The following is a 13090-nucleotide window of genomic DNA, read 5'->3' as shown; positions in this document are numbered from 1 at the left end:
GGACAGGTTCAGCTAACGGAGAGAAATTCTGAATATACTGCATGGATGCTTTATTGTGGCTCATGAACCCCAATAGCTCATTCCGCACATTTCAAACTGCAGCAGCACTCCTTCATAAGTCAGCATTTTCCTCCATGCTGCTTTGGGAGGCTGCGGATTAAGGCCGAAAAGGATTCATAAGGTGGTCATGTGTCTCGATCCCTCTGTGATAAAAACAGGAGCGTTACTCCTTTCTGTAAAGGATCAAGAATCAGCTGTAGCATCCAGGAGTCCCCTTCAGGTTTTGTATCCCGTGGAAGGGAGTTTCTTTCAGCCATGGCCTCCCCCGCTATGTCAACTCATTCGTGAGCTTGTGACTGAGAGGCTGACCAAGGCTACGCTGACTCATCTCATCATCTCATCTTACCAAATTTCAGACTTGATTACGCTTGATTGATACTCTCACCTAGGATACCTCCATGGTCGATAGTCCATAGGTACTTTGTGATATCTGATTCCACGCTGTCGCCATGCCCCAGTTTCTCTTTGTGCATGAGAATTTCCTCTCTCTGTGGTCCCTCCTGGTCCCGCCCAACCAAAAAACACACTCCGTTGGGTTTGGTGGTTTCCGATTAATCGAGTGCTGTTCCCCTGGATGGTCACAAGGCTGTGACACAACCAGATGAGCCTCCAAATGCATCGTATGGTTACATCATATTTAGTGTTACATATAACTTAGAAGGGAAGTTCTGAATGGTAAAAACAGAACTCTTGTTTTAACGTCTGTGAGAAGGCACATCGCATCCATTAAAAAACAGAGTTCGAGAGAAAGTGCGTAGGCTTGAGTGGTGGGCGATCGCACCGCAATCTCGCTGCCAGAGTTCTTTGCCGTGCATTAGAATCAGAACAACGGAACATATACCGCACAGCCCGCGGGCCTTGGCAGCCGCGGAGTCGGTGGATGAGCGGTTGACTGCAGCAGAGAGGCCAAGGCGACGACTCCAGGGAGGGAGCTAGCACTCCTACCCGCACGGCTAATGAATGGTGCCGCCTCCTAACGCCCGCTCTGGGCTTTTAAGGTGAACTCTTTGATTTTCCAATAATTCGTCATTTTCTCCCATGACCCGTGGCCCTCCGCTGAACGCACAAAAACTAACCAGCTACTTGTCTTTGTCGAGTGCCTGCGGGGGAGGGAATCTGGGAAGTCCAGGGAGCCCAATGAAGTTGACTGATGAGGTTAGAAGCAGCAACCCATACCTCCTCTTCCTCTTCAGCGCACACACACACGCACGCACGCACGCACGCACGCACGCACACACACACACACAGATGCCCATTGCTATTATGTTCTCAGATAATTTAAAACATCCTTTATCTAAAGTCAACCATTTCGTGATGTATGAGAGGCCATAAATGTGTTTGCTTTCTTTATCCCAGCCAGCTGGACAAGGCCGGGTTGGGAGAAGGTTGGCTCATGTAAACAGTAAAGGAAAGCATTGCTTTCTAAGTCCATGTAAGAGGCAGGGGAGGGCTCTGTGAAATCCTCAATATGGAAGTGCAGTATCCAAAAATAACAGATAGACACATATATATATATATATATATATATATATATATATATATATATATATATCTTCTCTTCACTGCGATATAAAGTTATACATGAAAGCATTGGGCAATGATTATTTTACTGTCACACCGTATTTGAGCATGCAAAAGAACAAGCCTGATATTGGCAGATAATAAAAATGTCATTTGAACAAAATCTATTTTACAAATAGAGAAATCATGCATATAAACATAATTTTTGGAAGGCAATCGTTTGTTTCAACCTGAGGATCAAAGTCAACGTGGGTGATTCAATTTGAAGCACAACACAATGAAAACATGAAATTGCTAAAGGTCAATTTTGGACAAGATGTGTATGTACTTTGATTCAAAAAGCCCCCTGTGGATCACAGCTTTGAGCCATGGTAAAAAGGTTGGAGTGTGAGGTTTTATTATTACCTTGATTGTTGGCAAAGAGCTGGGAGACGTTAGCGCATGAGACACGGAACTCCTCTCCCACCTCAGCACGATACCAGCAGCGAAGCTCGTCCCACTCCGTACGACAGCCTGGGACAGGCAGAGAGGGCAAATTTATATTTAGTATATATATATCGATATATGCTAAAATTGATCAGAAAAACACATCTGAACATTGGCTAATCCTTATGTACATCCATAACTGCAATTTTAACCGCAGCCTGTGTGTGTAAATCCTGTCAGGCATTAAGAGAAACCCATAGAGTTTACACATTTGACAATAAACTATTTTTTTTCCCTTTTGCAGCCACCATTTTTACACGTTACCAATGACCAGCTGAGCTGACGGACAGCTGTACCCGGTCTGCCTGTTTGGCCACATTGGCGCTGTATGGTCTGACATCACATGGAGAGTTTTCAAATGTGTTTTGTCTTGCAGTGGGGTGCAAGGAGAACCCAGAGACCGACTATTCCCTTTATTTTATGTTTCCGTTTTGCCAGCGAGCCTTTTGCGTTTATAAATATTAATAAAACTCTCGTTATGTCAGCGCCCCTCTGCCAGAAAGTCTACCTCCCTAAACCTGTACCTATGGGCAGAGACTCTCACAAGTGCACCTGAACAGGGACGAAGAATGGGCAGGACTGGCTGCGGAAGCACCTTGCCTAGCTGGAGGTTGAGCGCGACTTCCTCAGCTCCCAGCTGGAGTGTGTCATCGCCAGTGTGAGATCCCAGGAGGACAGGGCGGGCCAGTCCTGGCATTTCACTGCCTGCAGGGACCCGGCGCCTGGAGGCGCCACCGAAGTACCGCCGCTGGCTCCCGGAGGCGGAGTGTTGGTCCATGCAGCGACTGACAACTGGGAGCCGGTAGGACGACCAGCCCCACGTCCAGCCCCAAGACCCAGGTCCTGTGGTGCCACCACAGGCCCCAGAAAGCTGCTCAAACATCTGGGCAGGGGTGGACTGCCCCATGATGGAGGTCAGACAGGTGGTTCAGGTCGCTGGTCAGCCGGGTCCCTCCCCCGGACGGGAAGGGACCTACAAGGGACAGGTAAAAGAACAAGGGGGTAGACATCAGGCTCTGCTGGACCTTAGCTGTTATCAGACGATGGTCCAAGAATGCCTGGTTTGACCTGGGGCTTTGGTGGAGGCGTCACGTGTGGAGATTCAGTGTGTGCATGGGGATATTCACACATATCCGGTGGTATGGCTTAAAATTCATTAAGGTGAAGGCTGCGGTTAGTTCCTACCTGTCCCGGATGCTGAACCTAAATAACGAAAAGTGGGAGGAAGGGCCTAGCACTATTAAGAACGAAGTTCAAGCAAAGACACACGCTGAGGCACTTGTCATGGGAAAATTTAGGCCCAGGGACGTCAGCAGCGGTTATACGAAAGGGGCATGGCTCAGGCAATTTGCACCGGGAGAAGCGTTAGAGAGGTGTTAGTGTTGCTCCCTATGTCCAGCTGTAAATTACTCACAAAGTAGCAAGGGCCCTTTGTGGTCAGGTTGGGGAGGTCGATTATGAGCTTGTGCAGGCGGACAAGGGCGGGGTGACTCCGATTTATCACCTTAATCTCCAAAAGGAGAGGAAGGAGCAGGTGTTTGTGTCTTTGACCACTCTGGTGATTGAGGGGAATTAGTTGGAGCTGGAGGTTCCAAAGATGACTGATCCCAGTCCAGCCCTGTCCAGTAACCATCTCTCGCCCGACCAAACCACTGAGGTGGCCACTTTACAACGGCAGATTTCTGATGTCTTCTCCCCCTGCCAGGCTTCACGTCCCTCATACACCAACATGTGGAGACGACCCCAGGGTAGGGTACTCTCCCGGCCGTATCGCCTGCCTGAGCATAAACGCAAAATCCAGCAGGCAGAATAAAAGGCCATGCTGGACATGGGGGTGATAGAGGAGTCTACAAGTGACTAGTGTAGCCCCATCATGCTGGTAGCTAAGTGATGGGTCATATGGTTCTGTGTAGACTATCGAAAGGTGAGCGCGGTGTCAAAATTCAATGCGTATTTGATGCTCAAGGTCAATAAACTGCTTGAACGGTGAGGCACGGCTCAATTTTTCACGACACTGGATTTAACCAAGGGCTACTGGCAGATTCCCTTGTCTCCAGAGTCCAAGGTAAAATTGGCTTTCTCCACTCCACGGGGATTGTACCAGTTTCTTACGCTTCTGTTCGGGTTGTTCGGGTTGACCCGGTCCTCCGTCCACACACGGCAAGCGCCGCTGCCTCCATGGACGACATCATCATCCACAGTTACAGCTGGAGGCAGCACATGCACCAGGTGGGGGCAGTGCTCGAGTCCCTGAGGTGGGTGGGGCCAACCCGAAGGAGCGTGCAGGTGGACGGGGGGAGGTACGGTATCTGGGGTACGAGATAAAACCACTGCGGTCGCAAACAGTCCCGAGGCCCAAGACAAAGAAAAAGGTAAAGCAGTTCTTGGGGCTGTCCCGCAACTACAGGAGGTATGTAGCTGAATTTTCAGAACTGACCAGCCCTGATTTAACTTGAAAGGGTGCGTCACATCCGGTTCGGCGGACGGAGAAGTGCCAGCAGGCCTTTCAGAAGGTAAAATCAGCTCTTTGTGGGAAGCCAGTGCTGTTTAGACCAAATAATTCTATCCCTTTCTGCTTGCAGACTGACGACGGAGGGCTGGGGGCAGTCTCCCAGCAGGTGGAGGCTTCGTCCTGCTTCGGCGCAGCTGTGCCGGGTCAGCCTAATCAGTCCCACTGGCGCTGACTGGCCTGACCTGGCTGGGGAGTTTTGGTATGTGTTGTTTGTCAGTGAGGGGGCGCATGGTGCAGGAGACGAGATCCTGCGGACCAAATCACGACCCACAGACCCTGACGGTTATTAATTCTGTACTGCTTTCTCTTTTTTGCCAGCGAGCCTTTTCGTTTCTTCTACCTTTAATAAAATACCCGTCGTGTTGGCACTTTGCTGCCCAAAAGTCTCTGTGGGTAGAGTATCTCACAATATTGAGATTATTTTCATTGGGCAAATTATTTTTTTCTCCAGTACAAATGTGATCGACAAATACAATTCCACAGCATTGTACACCAACAGCATTGTACACCAACTTTTTTTGAGCGTACGCTTATTTAACTTCACTGTGTTACTATACTAATTCATGCAAGCATTATGAAGTATCTCACATGTAAGTTGCAAATTAAAATTGTGGCTCATAAATTGGGATGTATGATGTATCAATAAATAATTTTGTGATTCTAATTCTAATTATTATCTAATATATTCTAAACCTCATATAGAGAATTTACGTCAATACATATAATTTTTCTTTCTGACCAAGCAGAAACACAGATAAATAAATAAATAAATAAATAAATAAATTTAAAAAACGCAAAATCCAGCAGGCAGAATAAAAGGCCATGCTGGACATGGGGGTGATAGAGGAGTCTACAAGTGACTAGTGTAGCCCCATCATGCTGGTAGCTAAGCGATGGGTCATATGGTTCTAATGTCCTGACTACCTCTCTCCTTCCCTCTTGCTCTCCCTCACCCTTCTGTCCAGTATATCTTTTTGGACAAAATATATTTATTCACCACACTGCACTGCCACTTTCTGAATCTTTTCTCAATACGTTTGCGTGACCTTGCGTGCAGTAACCGCTAATGTAAAAAAAAAAAAAAAAAAAAAAAAGGTGCTTACTTAAATGTGAAATCATTTTAAGACCATATGCCTGAAGTTGAAGAGAATTTTCAACGCCCCCCTATACACACACACACACACACACACACCCTTTTTGCAAAGATGAGGGTGGGGATGATGTTTGATTTGCTGATGTCTGTGGCCCTCCTCTCTGCCCACACTCGGCTCCGTGTAATTCCCTTCGCATCGCTGACAAGCCATCTCTGCAGCCCACGCCTCTCCCAGCGCGGGGAGGTGTGGGAGGGAGAGCCGTAATGAGAGACCCATCTCTCTCTCTCTCGCTCTCTCTCTCTCTCTCTCTCTCTCTCTCTCCGCCATGACAAACGCTGGATACATCAAAGGGGTTTGGCCGGGCCTCAATTAAAATGCCAGCACGGCGGAGCCGACCCACTCCTCATTCATAATGAAACACAGCTTCTGGCCAACTCTGGAGGTCTTCACGCCTCGTGTCGTGATGCTGCCGTCCCCTCCCTCCCTCCCTCCCTGCATACATGCATGCATGCAGGCTTTACGACCTTTCTATTTTGACGTTTTTTCGCCATCATATTGTTCCGCAGAGGACATTCTGACGCTCTGCTAATTAGTCTTTGTTCGCGATGCGCCTCCGGCTTGCCGCACTATTAAAAGCATCTGGTTTTGTGTGGTTTGATGACAAAGACGCTTGTGGCGCGAGGGGTCACAACACTGTTTGTTTGAAGTGCGGTGGCGTCTAGGAGAAAAGCTAATGGACAACATAGTTACCTTCACTGTGTGGTAATTACCACATTACTCCCTGATAGTGGGACATAGAAGGCTGGGATGGATGAAAGGATGCACCCTCTCAATGCAGCCTCTCTCCTTATCCGTCTCATTAGATAATAACGCCCAGGTCTGAGGGGAGGCTTTTTACTTCTTTCCCCCATTACAACCACTAATGTCTTGATGACAAAAGCCTTATTTTTCATTGTTCACTGTATAGTCACTGGTCTCCGAGCGTTAAGAGTCATTACATAACGTGCTCCCTCGCAAGGGACAAGGTGGCGTTCCGGACGAGGATGAGCATATTTGAAAACAGCTGACTTGTCCTCTATGCATATTAACGCATTTAATCACACAGTCACACACGAGAGCATTTTTCTTATATGAAATCGTTTCAATCATTTGATCAACCAGTCCTAATATTCCATGGCTGCTACAGATAGGGATTAATGACAGAGTTCACAGTTTAGCTCTCGTAGAAGTTGTGGGTTCATCCCTTTAAAAAAAAGTGTACCCAGGGCTATTAAGTTAGGCAAATAGAGCCTCACAAGATGACATTCACCCCTTTGACATTTATGGGATGTGTGATTAACATCCAGTAAAAGTGGAGGGTTGGGTTATATCATCTCTTATGTGCAGACATGATGCGATTTGCTGGGGGAATGGGAAATTAGATTGACCTAAAAAGCTGCTGAGAATTTGCTCTGCGTACAGTCTTCCCCATCGGTCTCATCTGTCCATCTTTGATTCGTCCCCCGCGGGCGGTCATTTTCTGTCTTTGATAGCCCAGCGGTGCGTTTGTCTGCCTTTCGACATCCCCCCTCCTGCCCCCGCCGACATGAACACACGGCGAGAGTTTCTGTACAAACGCTGTGAGCGATATTGCACCTGAAAAGGTTCACCTGGGACACACAGGATCCTTCCTTTAATTTCACAACGTTATGGGTTCTGGAGCCGATACCGACACGTATTGTTATTGAGGAGACAAACTGAGGATGTTTCAAAGGAAAAGAAAAAAAGCTGGCATGGTTTGTTGCAGTTTTATACAGTATAAAAATCTTCATAAGGAATAATATCTATACCCCTGATAAAAAATAATGTTCTGTTTTTACATTCCCCAACACAGATGTAGACAAATTTGATATGATCACCCAAATAGTCAGTTCCTTCAAATATTTATGCTGCACAAACGGCTTTCTCATCTACCACATCTACCCGCACGCGCAAACCACACACACACACACACACACACACACACACACACACACACACACACACACACACACACACACACACACACACACACACACACACACACACAGACACACACATAATATACACAGTGTGCGATCCTCCCGAATGTCTACCCAAGCCAATAAGATAAGTCCATGGAAACCAAGCTCCAGTCGAGACAGACAGGCTTGACTGATATGGAGTGAACATGAAGAAATATGGTTCATAATACAAATGTGAAATGCACAGTAAAAAAAAAAACAACTACACGTTATTTGGCCATTATACCATATTACTAAAGTGGAACATTACCAACTGCTCCCTTCTAGATTTGATTCGGTTCAGAGCGTTTTTTTTTTTTGTCCTTTTCTTTTTGAGAATGTCTGCACCATGAAACACAAGGGTAATTTCACAAGGTTTTATGAAGTGGTCTTAACAATCTTTTTCTTGTTTCGTTCCAGTAGGATTAGGACGAAACTAATCCTACTTGAATTCATTCCGAATTTAAAAATGCCTTTCTGAGACATTGCTTGATTTAAGATTAATTAGTTCTAGAGTAGGAAGTCCTACATTAAACTAGGGCAAGTCCGAGACCATTTTAAACCACAACAGAGAAAGGCCATTTCTGTTAGTCCAGATTAAAAGTGTGTTTAAATCTAAGATTAGGCCTAATTTGTGTCTGCGAAATCGCCCCATAGTGTATACGACTAAAGGAGGCTTCATTGTTCATCTAAAACGAGTCAACTTGAGTTAAAATATATATATATTTCTTTGTGCAAAACCGAGAATATTAACGTGTAGGTAATGTAACTTCTATACAATGGTTAAAACTCAAAGACAGTGTAATTTTTTTATATTGTAGACACACACAAACACAGAGACAGTTTATATGTATATACATATATAAACTACACTCACAGGCATTTAAATACACACAAATGTATAACCATGTCTATTAGTCAATGGAAAAATAAGACCTATTTTTTTTGCTCCTTTTACAATACTTCCCTCTCTCCCTCCCTCCCTCCCTCCCTCCTTCCATCCTTCCCCCTCTGCCTTTCTCCCTTCCTCTGATTATGTGGCAGTGGGACGTGTTGAAGTAATTAATCCGGTGTGGACACAGATTCTGCCCTTTTTGCCTCCATCGAACAGGTGTTAATTAATCCGAGAGAAAGAGAGAAAGAGAGAGAGAGCGAGGAAGAAAAGGGAAAATGGAAGAGAATGTGTGATTGTGTGTGTGTGTGTGTGTGTGTGTGTGTGTGCGTTTGTGCGTGCACATAATATACAGTATATCGTGACCTTTTATCCTCCGCTGCCACAGTTAGAAAGGCGGTTGGCGGCCACTGAGCAGCCCCGCTACTCCACACGCGCCTCAATAAAGCACAGCGTTTCTAAAACACCCTGACAACACAGCCCCACATCCCAGAGCACTCAGCTTTATTGACCTTAGGAAAGAAATAGGATGTTTTAACCCAACCGTTGAGAGACCAACAACCCACACAACCCGAGTCTAGTCGGGGTCTAGTGAGGAATCTCACTCCGAGTCATACTCCAGACTCACCGGTGGGACAGTCCCGTTTAAACAGGATGGAATATTCATGGCAGCGGGTGCAGAAGCAATAAATTAGGTCTTTAATTTTCCATTCCGCTCAAATGCCCGAGTCCCAGTTTGCCTGGAGGTTTTCCGCCCTGCACCTTGCATGTGTCTAAATGTTTCTGTATTTAGAAGTGTACCTGTGTGAATTTTCATACGCTGTATGTGAGAGTCAGGTATAATCGCAGTGGACTGGAGAAGCCATGTTTCCCCTGTACCCCTGCCTATCTTTAGATATCTCTACCTGTCTCTTTAAATGATTATACCAATTTTTCCCTCGGTTGACCATCACAATACTGCATTTGATTTGGAGAAACGCCAGCTGTCCAGTGGCAGGCTTGAGCCTTCTATGGCAACCGTTCCCTGCCGTCTGTGTTCGAGTCTCTCTCCTCTCGCGATGAATGAACGCTGCTCCTTTCTAAAGGGGTGGGGGAGGGGTGGGTGCGCTGTGGGTGTAGATGATTCATCCCAGGTATTGTGGAGCTGATAATGAATGACTCTCCTTTTTAATTCAGCGGGATTGATCGCCTGGCTTTCAACAGATGTTATGGAAGCGTTCCAGGGTGACCAACAGCCTTTTTCCACTCAGGAATCTTCACACCTGATTAACTCCCGGGTTTGTTATCATTATTTTTTTGGCTGCGTTGCATCCACCGAGGGACGCTGACAAAATGTATTTAACATGGCTGCAATTTTGGAGGTAACAATTTGCGCTCTTGGAATGCATCCAGCACCGTGTTATACATTCCATAAAGTACAAGTTTATGTTCAAAAGTGTCTTATGAAAGTTCAATTGGTTATCTGGTCTGACTAAATACAACGGTTCCCAGCCTTATCCTGGGTCTGGAAACCCTGCAACCCAAAACACCGCCCCCACCCGACAAACATTGGTTTTGTAATGAACCAAAAATAGGACGAGGTAAAAAAAAAAAACGTCATTCTTGATATAATAGGTCTTGCAATTGTAAAAGTATCAACACCGACCTGTCCTGGTGGAGCTGTTGCGAGGCTCTTGCCTGCGTGTCTTGATGCATTCCTCCTTAGCCTTCACCAGCTGCACCAGCAGGGCACAGTCTGGGTGGATGGCCTCCGTCTGAGGGGAAGAGAGGCCATGAGAACCAGAAAGTGAGAACCAGGGACTTATCATCGTACATGGGGACGCAAAGCGTTACAATAACAGCATGGAAATCATTTCAGCCATGTAGTGAGAGTAGCCATAGAGAATAGATAGAAGGATAGATAGATAGATAGATAGATAGATAGATAGATAGATAGATAATTAGATAGATAGATAGATAGATAGATAGATAGATAGATAGATAGATAGATAGATAGATAGATAGATAAATAGATAGATAGATAGATAGATAGATAGATAGATAGATAGATAGATAGATATATACATAGATTAATCTCTGTATCTCTGATCTCTGGAGAGGAATCATGGTACACATGAAAACAATAGGCATTAATAATAAAGTAAAAACAATATAAAATTGTGAAAAATGGCAACATACAATAAACCTCTGGATCACCAATTTACATTCCGAAGTAGGAAATTGTACAAGTTTGGATAAATATGAATATATAAAATCTGTATGCATGCATGTTATGTGATGCATGTTCAACCTATGTAGCTAGAATTCAGGAGAGAGATGACATTAAAACTTAAAACCATAAAAAATATTTCACAACTTGGCTAAGAACTGGGCAGAAACAAGAACAAACTTAGTAAAATGTCCCAGTTTTTTCTTCTTGCATGTGTTGGCCAAAGCAAGGAACTCTGTTGTATATATACTGTATTTCTCAAACCCCTTTTCCAGGTTCCTGGAACCTTAAATGAGAACCCTGTGGCATTGGCACAGTCATGCTCTAGCAGGCTACCTCTTTAATAATAATATTGATGATAATAATAATAGTAACCTATATGGACTTTCATCCATGACATGTAACTCAAAGTGCTTTACATTAAAAGGCCATCAGATATTGACAATCCAAGCAAAGCAGGCAAGCAAAATGCATTTATAAAGTAAAGTAATAAAGTAATTAAGAGAACAGGGTAAAAACATGGTGAGAATACATGTACCTCCGCTCATTATTTTGTTATTCACATGGAGTCTTGGATTTTACTGTCACGACACCGAAAATGCACAAAATAAAATATAGAGCAGCATCGATGCTGTGTATACTGTATAGGAATCCACGCACTGGGGAAGCAACAGAAATGAACAGTGGAAAAAGAAACCCACTCAACCATCTTCTCGATAATGCATCTACATACATACGCTCCTTTTATTCGCTCTCTTTTTTTCTCACGTTTGTACTTTTTTCTATTTTCCTTTCTCCTTTTATCTTTCGCACACAAAATTAACAGTGTAACACCAGTTCTGATCACCGGTGAGTCTCGCTGACCGTGAATATGTTTGGTTTTTCATTTTAAAGGCGCAACAGCGAGACATTGTTATCCGTCTGTCAGATGGCGACACTTCAGGTGAGCTTGACCTTTGACAAGCACGCCCGCACACACACACACACACACACACACACACACACACACACACACACACACACACACACACACACACACACACACACACACAGACACACACAGACACAGACACACAGACACAAACACATTGAAACCCACCTATTGAGTCCAGGCAGCAATAGAAAAAAGAGGCTCTCTCCTTTTGGTCAGATCATTACACACTGTATCTCTCACTGTGTGAACGTGAGAGTGTGTGTCCATGGGTGCATACGTGTGTGTGTTTGTGTGTGTGTGCGTGTGTGTATTCTGTGAGCAATCTCACCAAGAAAACAGTGAGATAACTACGCGTGGGCCTGTGTGTGCATTTACGCATGTCGCTGTATTCTGTATCTGGCTTTCCCTTCATTGATGCTGCTCCTCCACGGCTGGCGATCCAAGAATTGCAGTTCCACCTCTGACCAGGAGCAAGCCAACCGAGCAACAGAGCAGCAGGGGAGGCTCTACACCCAAGAGAACAAGAAATGCATCGGAGAAACCCTTATCTTTTCAACTCTGCTCCTCAGCCTGATTTCACAATTCAGAAAGAAAAAAGAACCTCCCAAATCCTTCCATCTCATATAATAATAATAATCCTATAACGGGCTCCCGGCGCTCATTGTCAGACCCGCCGGGGGTAAGTTCATAGAAAGAGAGAGATGTGATGAAGTCTCGCCTTTTCTTCTGGATATCTTACCATAACTTCTCAGAGCTCTGGGGTCACCGCGTCCAAAGGTTTTATCTATCTCCTCCTTTCTGAGCTGAGGTGAAATTAGGAAGCACTCTTTTTAGGACGGTGGATTTCAGGCTCTAATAATATTGACTTTGGATGTTTTTTGTTTTTTTTTGCCCATAATGATAATGACCCCAGAGTAATGAAAATCTAGATTGGCACCAAAACAAATCTGACATAAGTTCACGAGCGTGTGAAACTGCACCGCCGCACTGTTAGTGGCGTTTTGGCGTAATTGGTAAAAGTTGTGGCCGCCGAAAGGGCACAAGGTTATAAGATTCAAATTACAAGTGTCTGAGCCCCAATTACGGTTCCCTTCTCACTTTCAAATGGAAACCATTTATCTGGCGGCGATTTAATTTGAATTCAGTCTGAGCCTTAACTGTGTCATTTTCATAGGGCATTAACAGCCCCGAGCCAACCTGGTATCTCCGCACATACATTTTTCAAGGTTTTCAATTAAACCGGTAACAGTTGAAGAACATTGCATGTGTATTTATTTGCTTGACCGTGTGGTTGTGTGTGTGCGCGCGCCCGTGTGTGTATGTGTGCGTGTGTGTGTGTGTGTGTGTGTGTGTGTGTGTGT

At 45.0% G+C, this 13090-nt stretch overlaps 1 protein-coding gene across 1 annotated transcript in view; it reads right to left on the bottom strand.

Annotated features, from left to right (window-relative positions):
• ghrhrb (growth hormone releasing hormone receptor b) overlaps window positions 1-10394 on the bottom strand; it is a gene marked incomplete at both ends in the record, with an annotated part of 17187 nt that extends 6793 nt beyond the window's left edge. Inside the window, 2 exons of the mRNA XM_079997798.1 lie at window positions 1987-2094; window positions 10232-10394. Of these exons, the coding sequence (XP_079853924.1) occupies window positions 1987-2094; window positions 10232-10394 (271 nt within the window). The remainder of the gene's footprint in view (window positions 1-1986; window positions 2095-10231) is intronic.
• Window positions 10395-13090: the final 2696 nt, after the last annotated feature.

The sequence above is a fragment of the Zeus faber genome, assembly GCF_960531495.2.
Source record: "Zeus faber genome assembly, chromosome: 1".
NCBI classification, from domain to species: Eukaryota; Metazoa; Chordata; class Actinopteri; order Zeiformes; family Zeidae; genus Zeus; species Zeus faber.
This window is presented reverse-complemented; position numbering and strand designations above follow the sequence as displayed.